Source organism: Hemitrygon akajei, chromosome 4, assembly GCF_048418815.1.
Source record: "Hemitrygon akajei chromosome 4, sHemAka1.3, whole genome shotgun sequence".
Taxonomy (NCBI): Eukaryota; Metazoa; Chordata; class Chondrichthyes; order Myliobatiformes; family Dasyatidae; genus Hemitrygon; species Hemitrygon akajei.
In genome coordinates, this window is record NC_133127.1 from 149,637,213 (window position 1) to 149,665,159 (window position 27,947).

At 40.9% G+C, this 27,947-nt stretch overlaps 1 protein-coding gene across 2 annotated transcripts in view; it reads left to right on the forward strand.

The window, feature by feature from the left end:
- LOC140726772 (E3 ubiquitin-protein ligase SH3RF3-like) overlaps positions 1-27,947 on the forward strand; it is a 328,412-nt gene that overhangs the window by 290,035 nt on the left and 10,430 nt on the right. For both annotated transcript variants that reach the window (XM_073043582.1, XM_073043583.1), the window contains 3 exons: positions 10,401-10,571; positions 10,806-11,050; positions 12,917-13,242. In XM_073043582.1, coding sequence (XP_072899683.1) covers positions 10,401-10,571; positions 10,806-11,050; positions 12,917-13,242 — 742 coding nt within the window. The remainder of the gene's footprint in view (positions 1-10,400; positions 10,572-10,805; positions 11,051-12,916; positions 13,243-27,947) is intronic.

Below are 27,947 nucleotides of genomic sequence, written 5' to 3' on the forward strand. Positions count from 1 at the left end.
GCAAGGAGTAGCACCAAGACAGAGAAATGTGGGTGAGAGAAGGAGCCCAAGTACAACTGAACATGGACTGTTCAATGTATTCCACAGAGAGATGGGACGGGCATAATCTAGGCCCATGCAAATTCCTTTGCTTTTCTGATAGACTCTTCCTTATTGAAACTCTTATGTTTTGTAAAGCATAAAAAACTAATTGCAAGAAAAAGATGAGAGCCCAGGAGAATGTATCTTAGTTTGTTTTCACTTTAAGCGAGGCAGTGACGTGTTGATGTATGCCATTCACGTACTTCATACATATAAACACAATGAATTAGGAATTTACAATTTTATTCCGATATTACTCATATATTAAATACACAATACTCCTTCCTGCTTAACTATAGACTCCAACTCAATATTGAATGCATCTCAACTTTTGTACAATGCCTTGTAAAAGTATTCAGCCCTCATCCCTTTGTTCACATCAATGAGTGTTACAATGAGGGATTTTGACCAATTTAACTGAGACTTTTTATTTGTGAATCACATGCTGCATTTTTTCACAGTAGAGCCCAAAAAACAGGGAAAATTGTAAAGCATAAAAAACTAAAGATTCAAAAACTGAAATGTCAGCAGTTTAGAAGTATTCAACCGTCTTTGCTCAATACTTAGTTGAAACACCTCTCACTGTCATTAGAGCTGGTAGTCTTTTTGGATAAGTCTCTATTAGCTTTGCATAACATGATGGAACAAGATTTGCCCATTCCTCCTTGCAAAATTGCTCAAGCTGTGCTAAGTTATTTGGAGAGCGGCAGTGGACAGCAAACTTGAAATCTTGCCATTGATGCTTGATCAGGTTAAGGTCAGGACTCCGACTGGGCTACTCAAGGACATCAATTTTCTTCATTTGAAGCCACTCCATGGTTGCTTTCGCAGGGTGCTTTGGGTCGTTGTCCTGCTGAAAGATGAACTTCCTCCCCAGTTTAAGCTTTCTGGCAGAGGCTAGCAAGTTTTTATCCAGGATCTCTCTCTATTTAGCAGCATTCATCTTTCAGTCAATGCTGACCTGATTTTCATCTCCATAGCATGATGCTACATCCACAATACGTTACAGTAGGGATGGTGTTACCTGGCTCATGAACAGTATTAGATTTATGCCATATGTACTACTTTGTGCTGAAGCCTAAAACTTGCACTTTAGTTCATCCAGCCACAGGACCCTCTTCCACATCTTTACGGTATCTTCAGAGACACTTTGCAAAATCTTTACGAGCAAGGATCTGCTTTTTTTTTAGCCAGGGCTTCTTCCTTGCCACTCTTACAGGAATACCCTTTTTGTGCTGGGCCTTAGAGATTTGGGAGCCATGAACTTCATCTCCAATTTGCAGCCACTGACTTCTGCAGCTTACTCAAGAGTGAGTGTTGGCGTCACAGTTCCATTGCAAGTGCCACTCTTCTCCGGAGGGGTGGCCTGAACTAAGCAGTGTGGCTGTGGATTCATATTTTTTCCACTTTTTCATAATGGACTGCATTGAGCTCCAAGGCATGTTCAGTGCCTTTGAAATGTTCTTATACCCATCCCCAGATTTGTGTTTCTCTGTTATCCTTGACTTGTCTACATTTTGGTTTGGTCTGTTGAAAATCTACCATACTGTTGGACCTTACAGAAAGAGGGGGTACATTCTTATGCATTCATTGAATACAGGTGATCCTCCCATTTCTATATCAACAAATTGGGTGATTTGGTAAGGTAGCATACAGTTTTGCACCTTAACCTTTAATTCCCCTACTATGCAAAAATCTATCCAACCTTGTCTTAAATATATCTACTGAGGTAGCCTCCAGTGCTTAATTGGGCAGAGAATTCCACAGATTCACCACTCTTTCTGGACTCACCTACCAGTGGAAACAACTTTCCTGCCTCTATCTTATCTACCCCTTTTAATTTTATATGTTTCTATAAGATCTCCCCTCATTCTTCTGAATTTTAGTGAATACAGTCCCAGGTGACTCAATCTCTTCTCATAGTCTAACCCCCTCATCTTTGGAATCAACCTGGTGAACCTCCTCAGCACCACCTCCAAATCCAATTTATCCTTCCTCAAGTTAAGAGACCAGAACTCACGCAGTACTCCAGATGCGGCCTCAACAGTATCCTATACAGTTGCAGCATTACCTCCCTACTCTTCAATCGCTCTAGCAGTGGAGGCCAATATTCCATTTGCCTTCTTGATAGCCTGTTGCACCTGCAAACCAACTTTTTCTGATTCATACACAAGCACTCCCCAGTCCACAGCAGCATGCTGTATTTTTTTAACCATTTAAATAATAATTTCCTTTCTTTTTTCCTTCCAAGGTGGATGACCTCACATTAAACAACATTGTACTCCATCTGCCAGACCCTTGCTACCTATCTACATCTTTCTGCAGACTCTCCATACCTTCTGCACTTTTACTTTTCCACTCAGTTTACCATCGTCAGCAAACTGAGATACACTACACTCAGTCCCCTCTTCCAGATCGTTAATATATATCGTGAACAGTTGTGGGCCCAGCACTAGCCTCTGGTTCATTTAAAAATACCTCATCACCACGTTACGTTTTGTAACTCTAAAACGTAAAAGAACTAATTGCAAAAGAAAAGACAGGAACCCTGTAGAATATGTCTTAGTTCATTTTTACTTCTATTGAGGCATGTGCATATGATGACATATGCCATTCACGTACTTTGTACATGTAATCATAACGAATTAATTAAACATCAAAGAAAGCTTAATCAAATAATATATTTACAATATTACTGATATATTAAATACACAACAGAAGCTAGGATCCAATCTTATAGGAGCAATGGAAGTATTTTGTTGCTGGATAGATTGCCTGGCCAGCAATCCTTTCGAATTGATACCTGGGGAAGTAGTTGTTCCAATATTTCACCAATAGAACCAGCACTTTGGACAATTAGCACAAATTCTGGATCACCCAGATATAAAATTGAAACAGGAAATCACCTCAGGGACAGATTTGATACTTCCTTTGAATAAAATCATTGTGGGATTATGTAAAGGATGAATATGTTTGTTAAAAATGCAGTCTTATTTCACCATGGCTTATAATATCAACACATAGCACATCTGCTCTGTCTAACTATCAAACAATTCTGTGAGCATCCGCCAATAAAACATAATTCAGTGCCCATAGTGAATCACATTGAAACATTATGAACTGAGTACCCCACAGGGCTTTCATAAAATATTCTGATTTCATGGTGCCTGCTGTTATGTTTTGCAACTTCAAAACATTTAGCTAATTCAAAGGAAGACACGGAAGTCTGAAATGTCAGTCAAACTTCATGTTTACTTTAAACGAAATGCGCACGTATCACATGGTAATGTGATGATGTAAGCAATTCACATATTTTTACATATAACCAAAATTAATTAAGTGAACAACAAAGAATATTTAATTATACAATATATATACAAGATTACTCAAATATTACTGAAATATTAAATACACAACACTCTTCCCTGCTTAACTATAAACTCCAACTCAATAAAGAATGTACCTCAACTATATACACATTATGCTGTGGAATATAACTACTATATACAGACATCCACAGCATAGTAAATTTTTGAATTGTCCCATTCAAGTCCAAAGATTTGCATAGGCTCTCCCACTCCCGTGGGACAACAAGGGGGATCAGTCTGCCAAGCAGGTGAGACCCACAGCTATGAAAGCAATCTCAGGCTCTGACACCTCCTCCATGGTCACTGCAGGGGCTGACTCTGAGACTGCAAGAAGTGGTTCTGATAGCTCTGAACACCTTTCTTCTCCTTTTTCTTTTTCTAATTTCTGCATCTTGATCTTTGGAAGGTGCATTTGGTTCACTGGAGTTTAGTTTAATAAGTTTAGTTATTATTTAGTTAGTATTGCATTTAGTTTAATAAGAATAAGAGTATTCTCTTAATAATCCTTCTATTGCTCCCTTTACAACTTGATCTCTCCTCTTGGTTTCCTCATCCACAACATCATCTGATGAATCCTCTGTTTTTGTATCTCCATTGACTCCTTCCTTTTTGGCCTTCCATTTATCCAGCTGGGCTTTGGTCTTTACATTGACTTTACAGGTAGCTTTTTGTCTTCCACTTACAAGTCCATGCAATAACCTTAAAGCTCGCAGAGCATATTCTGGTTCCTTATACTTGCAAAAGCTGAATGCTTGCAACTTTCCTGAAGCTCCTTGAACTCTCTTCCTTAAGCCTGATTAATAGAAGTTTTCTAAGATATTTTGAGAAAGTCGTTTTGAGAAGCAGCAGATCAGTGATCAGGATTGAGTGGCAAGAACAATTACAATGGTCCAGGACATCTTGGATCCAGTCCTCAGTATCCTTAAGTGGGAGGGTGAGCAGCCAGAGATCATGGTCCATGTAGGTACCAATGACATAGAAAGAGGGACGAGGTTCTACAAAGTGAGTGCAGGGAGTTAAGTGCTAAGTTAAAGGGCAGAATCTCCACAGTTGTGATCTCAGGATTGCTATGTGCTTGTGAGGCCAGAAATAGGAGGATCATACTGTTTAACACGTGACTAAGGAGCTGGTGTAGGAGGGAGGACATCAGATTTTTGGATCTTTAGGCTCTCTTCCAGGGAAGGTGAGACCTGTACAGAAGAGACGGTTTGCACCTGAACTGGAGGAGGTGCCAATATCCTAGCGGAAAGGTTTGTTAGTGCTGCATGGAGGGAGGGGTTAAACTAGAGTTGCAGGGGGATGGGAACCCAAGTGCCAGAACAGATAGTGGAGTGGTTGTGGAGACAGATGTTGTTAAGACCTCAGACAAGGTCAGGAATCAAAGGGTTGAGCATGGTGTGACTAATGTCCTGAGCTGCGTATATTTCAATGCAAGATGTATTATAGGAAAGGCAGATGAGGTCAGGGCATGGATCAATACATGGAATAATGTTATTGTAGCCATTAGTGAGACTTGTCTGCAGGAGGGGAAGACTGACAGCACAATATTCCAAAGATCCGCTGTTTTAGATGCAAAAGGGTGGGAGGGCAACATTACTACTTGGGAGAAATGTCATGTCAGTGCTCAGTGAGGCCAGACTGGTGAACTCATCTAGTGAGGCTTTATGGGTGGAACTAAGGAATAAGAAAGGTATGTGCATGTTAACGGGCTATTGTGTGTGTGTGTGTGTGTGCGTGCGTGCGTGCGTGCATGCGTGCGTGCATGCGCGCCTGGTGCAGTCGTCGGGGCGCCGTCATGACAAGCTTTTTGCTCTGATCTTTTTGGTGATTGCTCATCGTACGGCATGTCTTGGACATCTGAAACCTGGCGGAGCCCATCCCTCTCCAGGTTTTTTTTTACGAGGTTGAGTTGCTAGCTCGACACTCAACCCAGGCACAGATGGAGAGCATGTTAGGGAGACGGCCGGATTCGAACTCGGGACCTCTCCCCCCGAAGTCCAGCGCTGATGCCACTACGCCACCAGCTGTCACAAAAGGCTATATTATAGACCACCCAACAGTCCCTAAGAGAGGAATAAATTTGTCGAGAAATCACAGACTGTAGCAGGAAACGTAAGGTGATCTTAACTTTCCACATATTAACTGGGACTCTCATACTATAAATGGACTAGATGGTATGGAGTTCGTCAAATGTGTTCAGGAAAGTTTCCTTAATTGGTATATAGAAGTCCCAACAAGAGAGTGTGTGATACTTCATCTGATATTAGGGAATGAGGTAGGGCAAGAGACAGAAGATTGTGTATGGGAACACTTTGCACATAGTGATCAGAATGCCATTAGCTTCAGAGTAAATATGTTAAAAGATAGGTCTAGTCCACAGGTTGAGATTCTAAATTGGAGAAAGATCAATGTTGATGGTATCAGAAAAGATCTAGCAAGTATAGATTGGGACAGACTGTTTTCTGAAAAAGGTGTACGCATTAAGAGGGAGTTCTTCAAAAGTGAAATTTTGAAAGTACAAAGCTTGTATGTGCCTGTCAGAATAAAAGGCAAAGATAACAGGTGTAGGGAACCTTGGATTTCAAGAGATATTGAGGTCCTGGTTAAGAAAAAAAAGTGTATAGCTGGTCTAAGCGGTTAGGAATAAATGAGGTACTTAAGGAATACAAAAAATACAAGAGAACACTTAAAGAAATCAGGAGGTTGCTCTAGCAGACAAGGTGAAGGAGAATCCACAGGGGTTCTACAGATATCAGTCATCAGGGCCTGACACGGTGTTCCCTCAGACCCTGTTAGAGGCAAGTGCAGAAATTGCAGGAGCCCTAGCAGTGATATTTAAATCATCCTTAGTGACAGGCGAGGTACCGGAGGTTTGGAGGATAGCTGATGTTCTGCTGTTTAAGAAAGGGTCTAAAAATAAAGCAGGGAATTATAGGCTGGTGAGCCTGACATCAGTAGTGAGAAAGTTACTGGAAGGTATTCTAAGAGACAGGATATATGAGTATTTGGACAGACATGGACCGATTAGGGATAGTCAGCATGGCTTTGTGCATGGTAGGTCGTGTCAAACCAATCTTATAGAGATTTACAAGGAAGTTACCAGGAAAGTTGATGAAAGCAAGGCAGTGGATGGATTTAGTAAGGTATTTGACAAGGTATTTGGTCAAGAAAGTTCAGTCACTGTGCATCAGGATGAGGTAGTAAATTAGATTAGACTTTGGCGTGCCTCAGGGATCGGTGCTGGGTCCATTGTTGTTTGTCATCTGTATCAATGATCTGGGTGTTAATGTGGTTAACTGGATCAGCAAATTTGCAGATGACACCAAGACTGGGGTGTAGTGGACAGTGAGGAGGTCTATCGTGGGTTGCAGAGGAATCTGCATCAGCTGGAAAATGGGCTGAAGAATGTCAGATGAAACTTAATGCAGACAAATGTGAGGTTTTCCACTTCGGTAGGACCAAACAGAGTAGGTCTTACACAGTGAACAGTAGGTCACAGAAGAGTGCTGTAGAATAGAGAGATCTGGGAATGCAGGTCCATAATTAATTGAAAGTGGTGTTCCAGGTAGATGGGGTTGTAAAGAAAGCTTTTGGCACAGTAGCCTTCATAAATCTAAGTATTCAGTACAGGAAATGGGATGTTATGTTGTAATTGTATAAGGCATTAATGAGGCCTAATTTGGAGTATTACGTGCAGTTTTGGTCACCTCCCTACAGGAAAGATAAACAAAGTTGAAAAAGTGCAGAGAAAATTTACAAGGACAATGCAGGTCTGGGGGACCTGAGTTATAAGGAAAGATTGAATAGGTTAGGACTGTATTCTTTAGAATGTAGAAGATTGAGTGGAGATTTGATAGAGGTATACAAAATTATGAGGGGTATAGATAGGGTAAATACAAGCAGGCTTTTTCCACTGAGGTTGGGTGAGACTAAAACTAGAGGTCAGGGGTTAAGGGTGAAAGGTGAAAAGTTTAAGGGAATATGAGGGGAAACGTCTTTACTCTGAGGGTGGTGATAATGCGAAATTAGCTGCCAATGTAAGTGGAGCATGGAAGTTTGATTTAAATATTTAAGAGAAGTTTGGATAGGTACATGTATGGTAGGGGTATGGAGGGCTATGGTCCAGGTGCAGTCAAAGGGAGTAGGCAATTGAAATGCTTTGGCATGGACTAGATGGGCCAAAGGGACTGTTTCTGTACTATATTATTCTATGACTCTTATAACTCTATGTGTTGCCTATAAAAATTGTTGTGGTCAGATCACTGCTTTAGACACTTTCACAATCCCTCTAAGCAGCATGGTCCTTCCTTGGTCCAATATGCTTTCCAACCAGGGGCACAGAGCTTGGCACCAACACCTGTTTGCCCTCTGTTGGACCACTGTTCATGGTGTACGGCATGGAGACAGTTTTGTCATAATCAAATACCTTTCTGAATTCACTTTCATTTGGCTTCATTGCAGGGGTGTGGCATGCAAATGGCGGATGGATCTCCAATCAAGTTGTAGTTGTCTCAGCCAATCATGCCCCACCTCCGCCTGTCATTGCTGCATACAAGCTGAACATGACTTGTTGGTTATTGTATTTTACTGTTACGAATGTCATTCCCACATGAGCTATCTTTTCTCTAGTATGAGTCCTTAGATGGATATCTGCAGGCTTCAGTTTAGTATCTTTGAAAAGCCCTTCAAACTCATTTTTTGGAATGACTGAAACTGCTGATCCAGTTCCATTTTAATTAACTTGCTGTTTACTTTCCATGTAAGTCATATTGCTTGTGTATTGCTAGTTTTCACATTATAAATCTCATGGCTACACAGTCCTCTGCCACTCTCATCATTCAATTTTTCATCAATACTGTACAGATTAGTGTTCTTTTTGAAATGGCAACCAGACTCTTTATCTCTTCTCTTCTCTGTGCAGTCCATTTACTTTGTCTGCCCAACATGCTCTTTGTACATGTCCTACTTTGTTGCATTTTCTGCAAGTTTTGCCTTTAAATCTGCATTTATGGTGTATGTGACCCCCTGTCACAATGGTAACACAATTTGTTCAGGAAGGCTGGTTTTTGTTTGGACATTGCAATTTTGTTTATGTCACTTTTATTCCTGACTGCAATTCAATTTTGTCTCTGTAATCAAATGTAGCTTTTTAATCTTTCTGTAGCTCAATCTTTCTGATGTAGCCAGCCATTTCTGCTCTTTTTTAATACTTATTATCACCCGGAACTCACTCTTTATGAACTTGTGAATTCTTCTGTTTACTGCCCTTTTTTTTCACTTGACTGTCTCTGCATGTGCCGGGCTTAATTTTTTTTTACTTGCTGTACCTCGCTGCTTGTTTTCTAGTTCGTACATCTTGCTGCCCTTCAACAGGCTGGTAGCCATCTCGGGTTCCTTTTAAAAATACCTCATTGCCAATGTAATGGATTGTAACCATTAAACTACTTCAAAGGGAAGCACAGGAATTCTAAATGTGAGTCTAACTTTGTGTTTAGTTTAAGCGAGGCACACACGTATCACGTGTTTGTGTGATGACGTATGAAATTCACGTAATTTTACATATAACCTATGATGAATTATATAAACAACAAAGGATGCTTAATCAAACAATATATATATACAAGATTACACATATATTACTGACATATTAAATACACAGCACCTGCCAATATAAATCCCTGACACTGACCAAGCCTGTTTACAGAACCAGTTAGGGAAGAGCTGGCTAGAAAAGGCTAATGCTTTTCTAAAATTGATTGTGATTAGTGTAATGTTGTTGCTAGGGATAAGTACTATTTCAAATTATGCTGCTTAGCATTGTTCATAGTTGCTATTATCTAGCTACTAAAATATATAGTTTATCACTTAGTGTGATGACTGTAACTGAGAATGTACAGTAAAATCAATGCATTAATAAGTTATTGAATCTGTTGCTGTCCTAATCTAAAATACAGGAATGAAATGTATAAGCCTGTGGAAAAATTAATTTGTTTGAAGACTTCTGATTTCGCAAAAAATACCTCGAAACATTTTGGTCAATTAATTGTTTTTGAAATTAAAATGCAATTGCCCTGAGGGCATATGAACCATCAATTTGCACATATAATTAGAAATCAGTATGCGGAACTGACTGAGACTTCAGGATATGTCATTGAAGTTACCCTTAAAAAGTAAAAACAGTGACTTCCTCAGAGTATACAAATTTGTCGGGTTACAAGTCGTAAATCAGCCATCTTGCTACAGTTCAGCTTTATTCCAAGCTCACCAGTTCAAATAGTTCAGTGAACAATAAATCTGGTATGGTACACAAGTCTTTTAGTATTTAAAAAATCTGGTTCATGATATTTTGTTAAAGTTGCATAACTTGCTAAAGGGCCACTCAAAAAAAATCTGAGCAGTTAATCTACTGCCCAAAAATCACATATCATCATATTCTACAACCACCCCATTGCCCCATACCATGATATAGGGGCCAACTTTAAGTTACTTAAACTGATAGGAAAATTGGACAGGGTCTTAAACCATTCCAATACTCTACTTAACAGTAAACAAAATCTACCATTATTTGTTAGGGTGACTCGTTGGATAGTGCTCCTTTAAAGCCTGTGTTTCCAAGTTTCATTCAGATGATGCGATCCATTAGATCACGTGTCCCATTGGAGAATGATGGAAGTCGAGTGAAAATAGTGGGTTATGGTCAGCAATTGATAGCTGCCTTAACCTCTTCAACAAATGTAGATTACTCTCCAATGGACTGTGAATATACTCACTGTGTGAAATTTATGGAGGATTGGTGTGTGAGAACAAGTAAAAGTCGTTCATAATGGGCACATGGAGTATATCCCTAAAAGCTGTTCACCAAAGTAGTATTGATGGAGGTCTTTTGACTAATGCGTAATGCAGGGTGGAGAATGTGAACTCAGACCTTGGATTTCTCATTTTGCATTTCAGATACATGGCCATGTATGGCTATAAGCCGCAAAAAGCAGATGAGATGGAGCTGCGGAAAGGGGAGATGTATCGTGTTATTGAGAAATGCCAAGATGGATGGTTCAAAGGCACTTCACTGAGGACAGGAATGTCTGGTGTCTTTCCAGGGAACTACGTAACTCCTGTGTCCAGGTGGGTGTGGATCATAGAATTAGAGAGAGCAGCTGCCTATGACCCTGCTATGTGGTTTTAACAAAGCTAGAGTGAGATGGGATGGATCACGGCAGAGGAATGCATGTGCTGGGATATTCAACATTGTTAGTGGCTTATGCTGTTGTTGAAGTATTTTTCCATAAGCAATATTATTAAGTAAAGAAATGTTGGTGTGTGTAGTCATTCAACGGGGCATGGTATGTGTTGTTTTAGGGCTCCCTTTGCAGCAACTCAGTCAAGAAACACAGTGCCAGGAGGCACTGCCCAAACCATGAAAGGAAACTCTTCATCAGGCAGCCCGGCAGTAACCTGTCTTGTGAATAACGGAGTGAGGCCTGCTCCCCCTGTCGCCAGCCCCCCCGTTCAGCCACAGCTTCATGCATCCAGCCCGCAGCTCAACTGCTTGCGATACTCAGGACAGCAAACTGTCAACCAAGCTCGCAGTGCCATGCAGATGGGTACGTAATGCACATGATTTCCTCTTTCTTCCAAATAAAATGTACCTTTACTGTGTGTTGGGTTGAATGGAGTGCCACTCTTGGTAAGTGTTATATTCATTGCATAAGAGGAAGCTACTCTCCCAATTTATGCATGCGATTGTTTATACTCCTTGTGGGTCTTTTCCACTGGACGTCATCTTTTCGCAACTCCTTTGTATGGTATCCTGTTAAATGTATCAATACAGTTCAGACACAAAACGCTGGAGGAACTCAGCAGGCCAAGCAGTATCTAAAGAAAAGAGGAAACAGTCGGCTTTTCAGGCTGAGACCCTTCATCAGGGCTCCAGCATTTTGAGTGATTGCTTGGATTTCCCGTAGCTGCAAATTTTCTCGTGTTTGCAGTATAGTTCAGATCTCTTTCACTCCTCACATCAGCCAGTTCCATAATCCTGCCACCTCCGTGATGCAATGTTACTACCTTTACCACAGTGCAGGAAGCAGCTGACCCAGCTAAACATCCTCTAGAACACCTTAAGGTGGGGGGTTATATGTTTGAGGGTCGGCACAACATTGTGGGCCAAAGGGCCTGTAATGTGCTGTACTATTCTATGTTCTGTGTTCTAACACAAAGGCAGGGGCATGTTAAATGAAAGATTTGACAAACATTGCTGCTGATTGACGAACGTTATATTTAAAACAAAAGGCATGTGACATGATACATTTCGAAGAAATTTGTTTCTTTTGTAATTCCCTTTTTCTAGAGGCCAGCTGACTATATACACACTTCTAATAGATCTTATATGAGCTTTTGAATTCTTTTGCCTACACTTTGGGGATTGATTTATATGATTCCATCCACTTAGAATAAAGCGCACTGACTACTGAGTGAATGTATTACATGGATTTTCTATTACATGTGTTCCTGGAAATTCCTGGCCTCCAGGCAGCACCAGGACAAGAAGTGAAGGCACTTTCAATGTAATGCAGATCTATGTCAGAACTTGGTATTCTGGTCTTTTAGTATCTGTTTTGACAATAAGTAAATAATTCATGACTATTTTAACCTTTTGTATAACATTTACTAATAATTCATTTTCCTTTAGTAAAATCGTATAAATTACATTTCTGGAGTACAGTGGAAAATGTGCTTGTGTTTCACACATCAACATTAAAATATGTGAACTAAAGGAGAGGTCATATTGTAATGCATGAGATGGAGGATCTGCCTTATCCATCCCCTACATTGTTATGCAACTTCTCTTAAACTGCCCCAAACTCCTGGTGATAAGGGCCGGAGAACAAGATGTATCCACAAAAAGAAGGGGTTGTTTATCGTGAAGGCAACAAGCCTGTTCTTTTACTCGTTCAGCTGAATTTTGAATGTTGCTTTGATATGCTGGCCTTGTCATCTGCTGCTAATGGCAAAAGCCTCCATAAGCAGAATATAGCATTTCAGAGAACTGGTAATATCTGCTTATCTCAGCAGGAGCAGTAAAACCATGTTTTACGAGTTAAATTTAGGCTTGAATGGCTTCACAAGCAAAGTAGTGAACTGAAGAATTTCAAAGGCCTTCTGTTTTATGAAAGAATTCTTCTTTTGTTGCCTAGCCTAGGAAAGGCCTTTGGGTTGGAGGAGTGGATGTTGAATATTATATATTTAAGTTATCAAATATAACTTGTAGAATACCAGCCATCTGAAATCCCCAACAGGAGTATACATTATATTCTGTATAAATTATCTAATTTTCTTTTTGTATTATAATCTGGGCATTAACATTATTTGGAAAAAATCTGAGAAATGAACATCCATTTTATTTGCCACAAGCTAGGGGCACTTGGGTTAATCTAACCAATCTTTCCTATGCCCTCTGTTTTGTTTTTCAGTCCATCCTGCTGTTCAAGTGCTTGACCGTCCAACAGCAACTGTACCACCACTTCGAACACAGAGTCCTCCCACCCGAGTCCCTGCCACCATGGTGAGGCCACAGCCTGTGACCTCTCCACAACACGTTCATCAAACCTCCGGATCTCCTGGCACCAGACCAACTATTTCACTCACCTCTGCAGCTGCAGCGATCACTCCACCAAATGTCAATGCAGCCAACCTGAATGGCGATGCAATGGGCGGGCCAGCAAGTTCCTTGGCGACTTCCAGTCCATCGAACTCTGCTCCTACACTATCCAAACTGGAAGAGCGGAAAAGTGAAAGGGTGAGTCCAGCTGTTTGTGGTGGGGCTTTTATCTCATCTTTGGAGGAAGGCACTTTCCCTCTGTGGTAATTAGAGAACAACAGACAGATCACTTCGACTGGCTCAATTTAGAGCACTGGCTACATGATGTATAGACCCTCAACAAACTCACTTAGATTTTTATTATTTAAAGTATTTTGTATTTCAACGACCCAAGTTATTTCATCTAAAAATGTCTATTTTCCATGGTATCCAAAGCCAATGATTTCTTTTCAGGTAGAATTCCATAATGCGCATACAGTCTTATTACCCACTTATAAAGCAACATTTGCATGTTACAGGTAAATACATCTCGTCTACATAATAAGCATTTTCTGTCATTGCTGGACATAATCATGGATTGTATAAATCCTTGTTTTAACCCAAATAGCAAATATTATACCTATTAGAAAGCAATAAATTTATTGGAGCCATGAATGAATGACATCACATAATCCTAACTCCCCTGTAGATTGGTCACGACTAATTTCCTCAGGATAATGGAGGGGGAAGTGGCAATCAGCAGCATACCATCTCCCGTATGATTCATTGTCCTTTTCTGATGTTTTATGCTTTCATTAGCTGGGTTTTACACTTGGGATCAATTATACACTGCTTCCCTGCGTCCCTGCATTTGCCACTGCAGCTTCCGAGCATACTGACGGGACTGAGGAGAGTACTAAATGCTCTGGAAATAGATTTAATGCCCAGTCATATTTTTAGCCCATCAAATTTAAGGAATAAAATTCTCTTATTCCTTCTTTGTTTCGCCCTTGGATCATTTATTTTGTTTCCGTTTTCCTATGCATACACATGCTTTAAATTCCTTCAGCACTTTTTTTTTTGCAATAACTCCAAAGAATATGCAGCTGGAAGTGCTGCAGATGACTATGGGACCTGGTTCAGTAAGTGCTCGGATTTACCGTGAGGGTTCTACAATGTCTGGAATTCCAATGTTTTGGCCTTATCTGAATCGAAGAGGTATCCAGACTATCCAATTAAAACAATAAGATCAGCCAGTTTTTCTTTGGCAGTAGAGCCCACCTGCAGATCCAGGCCTCAGCTGCACAGCCCCTAGGAAACCAGTTTATTTTCCATAAAACAGATAATGAATACAGGGAATGTACTTTAGTTGGATACAATCAGTATATCCACATTCAAAAGCAAATTGCCTGTGAATTGCATTCATTATGAAATATGTAATAGATGTGCAGAATAATATGCAGAATAATAATCTATGCTAAGGTTTTTTTTCTGTGGCCTGTTAATGAATGTAACAATTTTTTAACTATGCAGTGGCAATAGAGTTGGGTAGGAGATTTCACAGCTCACTCAATTGCATCATCTACTGGCTAAAACTAAGAACTTCACCATTAGTGCTGATTTTTAATGCATGAATTGCTCAGAAGCAAGTTATCCTAGGTTAGGTTGCCCGAACAATCATTTCTCGGTGAGGTGTCCCAGTGGAGAAATAGCTCTGGACATTTCCACACATGATTTCCATCAGCTTATTTGATATTTTGCTAACAACATACTTGCACTCAGTGATGCTAAGGGTTTTAACTGGTACGTGTCATCCCTCACCAGCAATAACTGGAACTTCTGGCGCTACAACATCCACAGAACAACAAACAGCAAACGTGCCTATTGGGAATCATGTTTGATCAACTGTTAGTGTTCTTGAGGACATAGCTAGAACAGCAGATAAGGAATTAGCAAATATGTTATGTTCTGTATTTTGGTAAGGCTTTCTATAAGATGCCACACCAGAGAATGGTGACTAAAGGTAGAACGTGCAGCGGGGGTGGGGGTGAACTAATATACTTGTGTGGATGGAGAGTTGGTTAACAGATTAAAAAAATACTGTATAACCATCCATTTACTGTCAGCTTACAAAGATCTCATTTTTATCAACTTGCTGCCAGCTCATACACTGGGGAGCAATTTAGAAAGACCAATTAACCTATCAATTTGCACGCCTTTGAAGTATGGGAGGAAACCTATGTGGTTACAAGGAGAATGTGCAAATCCATGCAAACAGCATCCAAAATCAGGATTGAGCCCAAACTCCTGTAATAAGAAGGGGTGACTTGGCAGGCTATAACTAGTTGGGCTCCACAGGAGCACTGCTTGGGTCCAGTTATTTTCAATCAGTTGTATGGCTGAGGTGACTAAATATAATATTTCTGAGTCTGCTGATGACAAAAACGTAGAAGAAAATGTCAGTTTGACAGGGAACCAGCAGTTTCAGAGTAATATACAGGGCAGATGATAACATTTGAGATATTGACTGTCTGGAACTCAGAACTCCTGCCATTGTGTGCTAATGTTTGGGCAGAAGAATATAGAGGTGTGGCATCTTTTTAAATGGTGAGAGATTAGGGAGATTTGATACTCAAAGGGCAGGTTCTCTTGTACACAAACTCAATGAAAGCTATGGTATGAGTGCAGCAGTCCACAGGGAATGTAAATAATATAGAGGTACTCCCAGGTTACGTAAGTATTCCCTTCCTGAGAAATGACCACGAATCAATTTATCTGTCAGTCGGAACCAAATGATTTTCCAGTAAGGGAAAACAAGTGAGTGAAAGAAATAACAACAGAAGTTCATTCATTTCCAGCCAGTCACTATAGATAGGGTCATAAAAGGGCCATAGTGTCAGCAGAAACAACAACATTTATTTATTTTTAATTAAACCGCAGTTTAAACACTTGGACGGTGGCCCATACAGACATTTTGAGAATAAATTATTCAGTGTTATTTTATACATTGAAGACTACAACAAACATCCAGGAACAGGTATAACTGACAGACTTTTTTCACAGAGATATTCTTTGAACATATTTATATTTCTGTGGGGCATAAAATTATATTTCTAAAAGTTAGGCCTTTTGAAACCCGAAGAGCCCGTAATGGCCTTTAGTGAACAGAAGAGTAAAGATGTACATATTACTACAATTAAATTAGGCCTTGTGAGACCATTCCAGGAGTGGTGTGTACAATCTTAATCACCTTATCTGAAATGGATACATTTTTGACAGAGTATAGTGACAATTGCCCAGACCGTTTATTAGCATGGCAGGTCTATTTTGTGAGATCCAGTAGTCTAGGCTTCTGAATTGGAATTAATTTACTATTTTTACATGTACCAATCTAGAGTGAAAAGCTCGTCTTGCATACTGTTAATACAGATCAAATCATTACATGGTGCTTTGAGGAAGAACAAACTAAAACATTAACAAAATGCAGAATGAAGTGTAACAGCTACAGAGAAAGCGCAGTACAGGTAAACAACAAGGGGCAAGACCATAACAGGGTAAATTGAGAGTCCATCTTACCATAACAGGGAATCATTCAATAGTCTTATAACAGTGGAGTAGAAGCTGCCCTTGAGCCTGCACATGGTTGTTTCTGGTCTTTTTTATCTTCTGCCCAATGGAAGAGGGGAGAAGAGAGAATGTCTGGGGTGGGTGGGGGTCTTTGATTATGCTGGCTGCTTTACTGAGGCTGAGCGAAGTATAGACAGAGTCCGTGGAACGAAGACTGGTTTCTGTGAGCTGTGTACACATCTCTGCAGTTTCTTGTATTCACATGCAGGACAGTTGCCATGTCAAGCCCGTTGTGCATCCAGATACAATTTTTTCTGTGTGCATCAATAAAAATTGTGTCGGCAGACACATGCCGAAGTTCTTTGGCCGCTTGAGGAAGTAGAGGTATTAATGAGCTTTCTTAGCATGGTGCCTGCATGGTTGGACCACAACAGACTATTAGTGATGTTCACTCCAAGGAACCTGAAGTTCTCAACCTCAACACCATTGATGTAGACAGGAAAATGTGCACCACCCCCTTTCTGAAATCAATGACCAGCTGTTTTATTTTGCTGACATTGAGAAAAACTTGTGGTCATGACGCCTCGTCACCAGGCTCTCTACCCCCTTCCTCTACTCCCAACTCATCATTATTTTAGATACGGCCCAATATAGTGGTGTCATCTGCAAACTTGTAGATGGATTTGGAGCAGGATCTACAGAGAATAGAGTTGGGGGTTGAGAATGCAACCTTGTGGAGAACCAGTGTTTATAGTAATCGTGGCAGAGATGCTGCTGTATGTCCTTGTTGATTGTGGCCTGTTGGTCAGGAAGTCGAGGATCTAGAGGACCAAGTTGCAGAGGGAGGTGCTGACTCCCAGGGTTTAGAGTTGATGATGAATTGCTTGCAATTATAGTATTGAAGGTGGAGCCCTAGTCAATAAACAATAGTCCAACATGAGTGTCTTTACTGTAAAGATGTTGCAGAAATGAGTGCAGGAGCAGAGAGGTGGTGTCTGCCATAGACCTGTTTCAGCAGCAGGCCAGTTGCAGTAGCCAAATTTGTCTGAAAAGCGGAAGCTGATGCACTCCACGACCAGGCTGTTCAAGAGCGAATTAGAAGAATGAAAGGGAGCACACCGTTGAAACACACACATTCTTAGTGGGCTTGACAGTATAAATACTGCAAGGATTTTTCCCTTGGCAGAGGAGTTTAGAACCAAAAGGTGACAGTCACAGTGCAAAGGAAATGTTATTGAGGGAAAATGTCTTCACCAAATCTTTGAAATTCTCAACCTCAGAAGGTTTTATAGGCTTAGTCATTCAAAGTTGAAGATACTAAATATTCAAATATTACAGGAATCAAGGGATATAGAGATAAGGAAAGAAAATGGTGTTTCTGCCACAGTCTTGTTGAACATTACAGACTAAATGGCCTCCTGTATCTTTTGTTCACATTTATAAGAGACTCTGTAACAAGCCGGAGACTTGACTAGTTATCTTCAATATTGACTGTCAGCTGTTCATCCATCTTCCAGAGTTCCACATCAGCACTGGGCATTGTCATCCTTAAGCCTCAGTGGTAACAATACTCATGAGTGGAAGTGCGAATATGTTAGTGATAGGGGACCTCAGTGCAGCAGGGAAAGATGTGCCCATGAGTGAGGAGATCAAACCCAGAGGGTCTCCAGAGATACCACCTCCTACCTTGAACGCTGTTATCACTGAGTGTGGTGCTGCTCTAGTGGTCAGCTCCTCAGCCTAGTGATATAGAGCAAAGCTTCCCAAGCTTTCTAATGCCATGGACCAACACCATTAAGCAAGTGGTCTGTGGATCCCTAGTTGGAACCCCTGATATAGAGGGTGTCGACTAACATTCATTCCTGGGTCTTTTATTCAATGTAACTCGTTCCATTTGAAACAGTTGGTGTGCAGTTTGCATGTTCTTCCTGTGACCACCTGGGTTTGTGCTAGTTGCTCTCCACATCCCAGAGATATGCCACAAGGTTAAATCGCTACTGTAAATTGCCCCGTGGAAGCAGATGATAGAAAAGTCAGTGAAAAGTTTACAAAGAAATAAATGGAGACTTCAACTGATGGGATACTTTGAAATCTAGCAGAATCTGATGTTTGAATGGCCTCCTGTGTCATAAGAAAATATGAATTGCATTGATCTTGTTTTGATGGATGATGCTCAGTGTAAACCATCCTCATGTAACTGCATTTATTAAATACATATTTGGCCAGTTTTACCACCTTTTGTGGGTGTTTCGTTTGCGCGTTGGAGATATATACAACACAGGCAAATAAAGAGTGAAATCCAATTTCTAGGCAGTAGAATCTTGCAGCTTCGTGCATCTGCACCGGAAGAGCAACTGCATAGAAATTCACCCTCCTTTTTTGTATTGAATGCCTGGAGAGTATCATCAGCAAATTGTACTCTGTCTCCACTGATGTCAACGAGATTCCAGATGAGCACCATCCTGTTGTATTCTGCTTATGTAGTTCAATTAAAAGGAAGTCCATTTTTAAGCACACCGAGTTGTTCCAGATATGGAGAGCCAAAGGAGCTGATCATCCAGATTAGAGAATTCTTAGAGTTGGGAATTGGCAGTGAGCATAACTGGATCACCCCACCCCACAGTATCCCAGTGTTCTTTTGATAGCTGCTGTTTTCGAAGTCCTTAGGGTTATTTTAAATTGGAGGTATCTAAAATCAAAGAACCTTTTAAAAAATAATAATTTACTGAATGTTTTTGATGAATTTTTTAGTGGTCGATGGGACTTACTCTGGCTGGGCTTCTGTGTCTAGTGGTGTTCTACAGGAGTCTGTATGGTGGCCTCTGTTGCTTGTGAAATATATAAATGACAGATGAAAAAGTCATTGGATGCATTAGTAAGTTCACACTAACTAACGATATAAAGATTAGTGGCTCCATGGATAGTGTAGAAGACTGCCAAAGGATACAGTGGGACGTACAGTAGATCTGTTGCAGATGCAGGCGGACAAATGGCAGATGGTGTTTAATACAGACAAGTACTAGGTGATGCGCTTTGGGAGGCTGGATGTAAAGGGACAGTGCACAGTTCATGGCAGGACCTTCAACAGTATTGATGTACAAAGGGATCGCGGTGTCCAAGTCCATAGCTTCCTGAAAATGGCTGCACAGGTTGATAGGGTAGTGAAGAAAACATATGGCATGCTTGCCTTTATTAGTGAAGGAATTGAGTTCAAGAGTCAGGAAGTTATGATGCGCTTTATAAAACTGGTTAGGCCGCGTCTGCATCCAATTCTGGTTACCCCTTTATAGGAACGATGTTGAGGGTTGTTACGAACCCCGTAACTGGGTTACTTACCAGCAAAGATAGAGACGTCCATTAGAGTCTGGTGATACTATTTTTAACAGTATTTATTAGCAAAAATACACAAAAATAATATCAATGCAAATATACAGATAATATACGTTGTCAATACTAAATCTAAAAGTGCGGGTATAATAATAATCAATAAGAAATAAGCTCTATCGTTGTCTAGGGGATAATGAATTGTCCGATGGAAATATAAAGTTCGCTGCAGTTCACACAAGCTGCCATCGTTTGGGTGTCGCTGGGTTGCAACTGTTGGAGAGAGAGAGAGAGAGAGAGAGAGAGAATGGGAACAGTTACCGCTACGGGTTTTGCCAACCTTCCTTTATGATTTCGATCCATCAGGTGTCTCGTTGTCGTGGCTGTTCAAGTGTGACTTCTCCTTTAGCTAAACCGTTCTTCCGTGATGAGCCCGCCACCCAGGCAAGGGAGGACACACACGAGCCCCCACCGGCTTTCGCTATCAAACGCTGTCACTGGATTTCTAGCGTTTCTCGTGGTGCGTCTAAAGGGGTTGTTCCCCAGACCCCTCTTTTATCCTCACTCACGGGGTCTCAAATGTCAGTCAGGTTGGGATGATGCAGTCCCTCAACCAGACCACTCTGGTTGTCCCCTGAGGGTTTCCAATGAATAGTACAGTACTCAATACACAATTCCGTCTCCAAGAGACAATAGCAGTAATCAGTGGTTCCGTTCCGCTTATGTCAGGAGACATTCCAAACCTTGTATATTCTGTGTCTCTCTCTCTCATTACTGACATGCTGTGTATCTCTCTCATTTCCTGGGTCTCAGACCCGAAATAATAGCGATCTTGCGATTCTCAAAAAGGAGGGGGCGACTTTGCACCAGAGTTGCTCCGCCTTCGTAACAGGGTGCAGAAGTAGTTTGCCAGGCTGACATCTGGATTAGAGGACGTGCAATGAGATGCAGTTGGACAAATTTGGGTTGTTTTCTCTGAAGCAATGGAGGCCTGATAGAGGTTTATAAGATTATGAGAGGCATGGATGGAGTATTCAGCTGGTATCTTTTTCCCAGTGTTGACGTTTCTAATAATAGAGGCATTCACTTGCAAGCGAACCTTACAGAATTCTCTCATCCTGAATTTGTGGTGCACAAATAGATTTTTTTCTTGGTGTAAGACTGCCAGTTGCGTATCATGACCGGTGAAATCTATAGCCATATGGAAATTTCACCAAGACTTATTTTTTTTTAAAAGATATCTTTATACAAAGTCTGTATAAAGACACTCCCAGTGTGGCCTCCTGTATATCAGTGAGACCTGACATAGATTTGGAGACCACTTCACCGAGCATCTATGCTCTGTCTGTCAGAACAAGCGGGATCTCCCAGTGTCCACCCATTTTAATTCCGCTTACCATTTCCATTCCTACATGTCCATCCATGGCCCCCTCCATTGTCATGATGAAGCCACACTCAGGTTGGATGAACAACACCTTATATTCCGTCTGGGTAGCCTCCAACCTGATGGCATGAACATCGATTTCTCAAACTTCTGGTAATGCCCCCCAACCCCCTTCACCATTTCCTATCCCCTTATCTCCTTGCCCAACCTTCGCCTCCCTCTGGAGCTCCTCCCTCCCTTTTCTTTCTTCCATGGCCTTCTGTCTCTTTAACCAATCAACGTCCGAGCTCTTTACCTCATCCCTCCCCCTCCAGGTTTCACCTATCACCTGGTGTTTCTCTCTCTCCCCTCTCCCCACCTTTTAAATCTACTGCTCAGCCTTTTTCCTCCAGTCCTGCCAAAGGGTTTTGGCCTGAAACGTCAACTGTACTTTTTTCGATAGATGCTGCCTGGCCTGCTGAGTTCCTCCAGCATTTTGTGTGTGTTGCTCTTTATATAAAGATGTTAGCATATGGCTTAAAATCCATATTACTGGACATATGGGTGCCAGTCTAGACCTTAGTACATATCATGTACCTTATTTGCTCAATTGATTTTGCCCAAAATTAGCTAATTAAGTACCTTGAGAAAAATGATTCAAAGAACCAATGAAAAATCTTAACATTATTTTTTCACTTTTTGATATCCCTAAGTTTCTATTGGTATTATATGTTTTCTTGGTCAATCTTCAAGAAGATTTTTGTAAAGTGTTAGTACTGCAGTGCAGTCTGTTTTTTCAGATTTTTTCGAGAGCAGTCTACCATTACACATTCTTTCAAATGATTCTCAGTGCAATATTCAAGACTGAACTATAGAGAGTGAACATCTGTGCTTCAATTTCCTTTTCATTAAATACTTAAGTTGGCAAAGAGAGAAACGACATAAAAACTGATTACAAAATGTTTTGTTCTAATTTCTTTTCTTTCCAAATTGCCAATGCATTGTGACATTTTTTAACGAAGAGGAAAAGTCAGTCTACCTTGCATTTCCCCACTCTCAAGATATGAATGCAGTGACTTTGACTGACTTTTAATATTATGTCCCCCTCATGAATGACCAGCACAAATGGAAAATATCCAATTATTATGGAGCAGTGATGCTTGAATCTCGGAGGAGATTAGAACTGAACCCAAGGTCACTAAAATGACTTATCAGCAATTTTCTACCATCTATTCATTACTGCATATTAACAAGTTGTAAAAATGAGTCTTGATCTTTCAGACTGTTATGGTTGGGTGAATATCATATGTCCTCATCTGGCTGTATTTTCAGTAATTTTCCAAATATAGTATGCTTTGTTTGAATTGTACTGATGTGTCATAGGCACTCAGTAATCTATACCAGACATGGTCAAGAAATAATGTAAAGGGTACATACAGTATTTAAGTGTCAACTACTATTTCTTGAATGGTTGTACTTTGGAATTAGTCCAAATCTGCAGTGATTATATCAGACTCTGTTGCTCTCCCAATAACAGTGTAGGTGTGATTCAGATTTTACCTGCTGCTACCACTATCTTTATTGCATTTAAAACTGGACCCAAAAGAAAATTGTGGAAAATACTCATAAGGTCAATTTGCATTTATGGGAAGAGAAATAAGAACTTGTGTTTCAGGTCAAAGATCTTTTATCGGAAACTTGGGACGACTAGGCCAAGATCAATACTCATCATAGTTCAACCAGGACACCTCTAGCGTTCCTCTCACACCAATATGAATTAGGTAAATGACAAGGGTATGTTTGTCACTGTGTAGATTTCAAGAGATGGCATTTTAACTATAGATGCCATTAACTTTCAAAATATGAAGAGTGCAGTTATTCTGCAGAAATTTATCTGAAAGCAATGTGGGCTGGGTCTTTAGTTGTGTCGCAAGCTTTTGCTTTACACATTATCTTTAGTGATTGGATAAAGCAGTGTTCACTGGCTCCTGAATGTCATTTAACGGTAGGGCCGGGTACCTTACTTTGATCAATGGCAAGAGTTATACCAAATAGGAACTGGATTATTTTACTGTCATAGACAATCAAGAATTCAAGATTCAAAATTGTTTAATGTCATTTCCATTACACAAGTGTAAAAGAGAAGGAAATAATTGTTATCCTGGATCTGATGCAGCACAAAAAAAAGAAAGTTAAAGTACACAAGAATTTAAAAAAATCACTTAAGTATAAATACATAATATAGCTTGTATTCATACATAAAGTATGTGCGTGAAGTGACATCAGATACAAGAGTGTCTGCACATTAGGTGACTCTGACAGGAAATGATGAAGTTGTGGTGATGGGGTGCGTTAGTGGGTGGAGGTGTTGATCAGCTGTTTTTGAGTCTGGTGGTCCTGATGTGGATGCTTCGTAGCCTCCTCTCTGATGGGCATGGAACAAACGAGACCATGAGCTGCTTGGTGGGACTCTTCATGATATTGTTGGTCTTTTTCCGGTACCTTTCTATATCTATGTCCTTGGTGGTGGGTAGGCTGGTTCCATTGATGTGTTGGGCAGTTTTGTCTACCTGTTGTGGAGCCTTCCTGTCTGCTGCAGTGCAGTTTCCGCACAATGCATCTTGTTAGGGTGCTGTCTACTGCACATCTGTAGGAGGTCATGAATATTGAAGTGCATAGTCTAGCTCTCTTCAGCCTCCTCAGAAAGTAGAGACATTTGTGGGCTTTCTTGATTGTTTAGGATGTGTTCTGGAACCATGAGAGATTGTGGGAGACGTGCATTTGCAGGAGTGTGAAACTGCTCACAGTTTCTACTGTTGTACCACTGGTTGTGAGTGGTACAAGTTCTCCTGAAGTTCCTAACCATCTCCTTTGTCTTAGTGATATTGAGGAAGAGATTATTTGCCTGGCACCAGGCCTCGAGCTCTTCCACCTCCTCTCTGTAGACTGTCTCATTATTATTGGTGATGATCCCCACCACAGTCGTGTCAATGGCAAACTTGACAGTGCGGTTACCCGGGAGTCTGGTTGTGCAGTCTCGTGTGAGCAGAGTGTACAGCATAGTGCTCAGCACACAGCCCTGAGGGGCTCCCGTGTTGAGGATGGTGGGGAGGGAGAGGTGTTTGTGCATCCTGACTGTTGGAGATCTGTTGGTTAGGATACCCAACACCTAGTTGCACAATGGTATGTTTAGATCAAGGAATTAAGAGTTGGTTCTGTGGGACAATAGTGTTGATTGTGGAGCTGAAATCCAGAAACAGCAATCTGACATGAGTGTCCTTGTTTTCTGGAGCTAGGTGCATGACAGATGCTATGACATCTGTCGTAGAGTAGTTCTGTCTGTAAGCAAATTGATGAGCATCCAATGTGGCAGGAACGGAATTTTTGTTATGTGACATTACCAGCTATTCAAAGCCCTTCATGATGATTGGCATCAGTACTCCGGACGGTAGCTCTTTGCTTCTGAAGGTGTAGAGTTCTTTGGTACGCTGATGACAGTGGATGATTGCAGCATGTGGGAACCTGGATGTGTAAAGTGTTGAAAACATCCATGAAGACATCAGCGAGCTGGTGTATATACTTCCCGAGTACTTGGCCTGGATGTTGTCTGGTCCGGAAGCTTTAAGGGGGTTGACTCTCTGCAGAGTCCTTCTCACGTCTGCTACTGTTACGGACAGTGGATGCATACCTGGAAGGAAGGCAATAGCTTTTGTAGTTGGCATTGTGTTCCACACCTCAAAACATGCATAAAAGTTGTTCTGAGCTTTGGGGAAGGAGGCATCACTGGTACAGTCAACACTGTTCTTCCGACACTCCCTTGATGCCCAGCCACGTACGCCAGTGACTGTTATCCGACAGGTGTTCCTGAATGTTGTGTGTAGATGGTCTTTGCCCTCGTGTTGCAGAAGGTGAGGTTGCTTCTGGTTGCTGTTCGGTCTCCAGGCTTGAAGCCAGCATCCTGGTGTTTTTAATCAGCCAGGACTTCTGACTGGTCCATGAAATAACCATTCTTGAGCTACTAACATTGTCAACATACTTACTGTTGTAGCTGGTGACAGACGAGGCATATTGTGAAGAAAAAGCATTTCAGGATGTATATTGTATACATTTCTGACATTAAATGTACCTTTGAAGGTCTGTGTCTTCTCTCTTCATGGCGGCCTTCTTGAACATCTGCCAGCTGGTCTGTTCAGAGTAGTACTGAAGCGTCGAGATTGCCTCATTAGGCCATACCGTGATGGATTCTTGACTGGTTTCTCCATTTTCAGTAGTGGTCAGTATGCTGGGATTCTCATTATGGACATGAGGTCAGAGGGGTCAAGATGAGGGCATGGGATGGCTTTGCAAGTACCGTGTCTGTTTGTGTAAACATGGTTCAGTCTCTGTTGCCCTTATGGCCATGGCGATGTGTTGGTAGAATTTGGGTAAACTATCCTGCAGGTTAACAGGATGCTTGTTGGTTGAAGCTGTCCCTTGGTGTTCGCATTCCGGGAGGAGTAGACAGCGGTGATGAGCCCAACAGTAAACTCCTTAAACAAGTAACATGGCTGGCATTTAACTGTAAGATGTTCAATTTCCACAGAATAGTGACTGCTAGCTACAGATGATGAGTTAGTGCCCTGATCTTCGTTAACATACACACAGATTCCACCTCCAGGGATATCCCCAACAGGGAGTCCCTGCCCATGCAGTAACACTGAGACCATTCTCTGATAATCAAGTGACACTTTGCGCTTCAGTCTACTTCTGTATGGGAGGAAAAGTCTTTTGCATCACTAAAGACATCATAGGTACACACCTAATGCCAGGAAAAGGTCAAATGTGGGTCATGACCCGAAATCACTGTTCCAATTTTACAATCACCTGTTTTACCCAGCTTACAAGATCCACTCCAGAATATTTATTTATCTATTGATTTATTTGTTTGTTTATTTATTGACATACAACACAGTAGGCCCTTCCAGCTCTTCAAACCATGCCGCCCAGTAATCCCCCATTTAATCCTAGCCTAATCATGGGACATTTTACAATGACCAGTTATCCTACCAACTGGCACGTCTTTGGACTGTGGGATTAAACAGGAACACTTGGAGAAAACCTGTGTGGTCACGGTGAGAACGTACAAACGCCTTACAGGCAGCAACGGGAATTGAACCCAGATCGCTGCTACTGTAAAGCATTGTGCTAACCACTGTGTTACCCCTTTTTAAAGGATTGTATGACCAAAAAAAGTGCTGCGCAGTTTGAGTTCTGTTTTTTTTTTGCACTGTCAGCTACAATAATAGATAATGTAAATTCCCGAATATCAGAATTGATTCTGGAGTGGCTGAGATCTGACCAGGTTAGGTGGTTTACTTCATAACAGAGCCAGGTCCAATATAGCTATGGGGAAGACTTTTGCTGATACAATTGAGAAGGTTTTAAGCTAGCTTGATAGAAAGAAGATGTTTGAGTAAGGGTGAGAAAGAGAGAGAGTGAAAAAAAGAAAAAAAAACTTGAAATTGCTGCCTGACCTGCCGAGTTCCTTCTGCATTTTGTGTTTGTAAGTGTTGGCAATGTAAGGTTCAGGAAATTTGCTTTCTAAATTTTCTAAACAAAAGAACATGAAGAGCATTGGAATAACTATAAAATTGATATTAAAATCATCTACACTATTTAAGAGCATCTAATTTTGGAGCAAATCATATAAGGTAGTGTGGATAGTGCCACTGAGGGATTTGTGGAAATTGGAACACTAGTTACAGCACAGCTACAATACAGGTGGCCCCCGTTTTTCTAACGTTTGCTTTATAACAGCTCGCTGTTACGAAAGACCTACATTAGTACCTGTTTTCACTAACCAAAGAGGATTTTCGCTTTTACGAGAAAAGGGCGCCCGCTTTATACGTGTGTTTACCGGGAGAAAGACTACCACGACCGTGAAGCCTTGTGCGGGCAGTTATGTGCGCATGTGTGTACGTACATATGCGTGTACGTGCGTAGGCATGTATGTGCCGATTTTTTTTTTCTCCAGATTGATTTTGGCTCGCTGTCTTCCCAATTTTGATAAGTGAAACTACACCATACATACAATATTTCTACTTTATATAGGCTGTATATTTATCATATCATTCCTGCTTTTACAGTGTATTAGTGTTATTTTAGGTTTTATGTGTTATTTGGTAGGTAATTTTTTGGATTTTTCCCATATAAATTAATGGTAATTGCTTCTTTGCTTTACGACATTTCAGCTTACCAACGGTTCCATAGAAACGCTCCATCTTCGGATAGCAGGAGAAACCTGTACACCTCATAACAAAGAATGCAATAGCACTGGAAAGAATGCGGAGGAAATTGCTGAGGATTTTGGTAGTACAGAAGAGCATTAAATATGATTAAGAAAAATAGGTGCATTTTTGATTGAATGTATTGAAAAGAGATTTAAATAGAGAGCAGTAAACAGTGAGGGCTCAAGAGAGGTTAGTAGCCAGGGGAAATAGATTTACATAGCAATACATAGAAGGGAGTGTGGGTGAATAATTTTTCTCCCAGAGTGATGAGTTTTGGAGTTGGCTGTTTGAGGCAGAAGCCTTTGATCACATTTATTTATAAAGCTTTGTACCATGAAGTACAAAACTACTTTGCACCATGAAGTAGGACAGGTCTTTGTCAGACAGTGTAAATTCAGTGG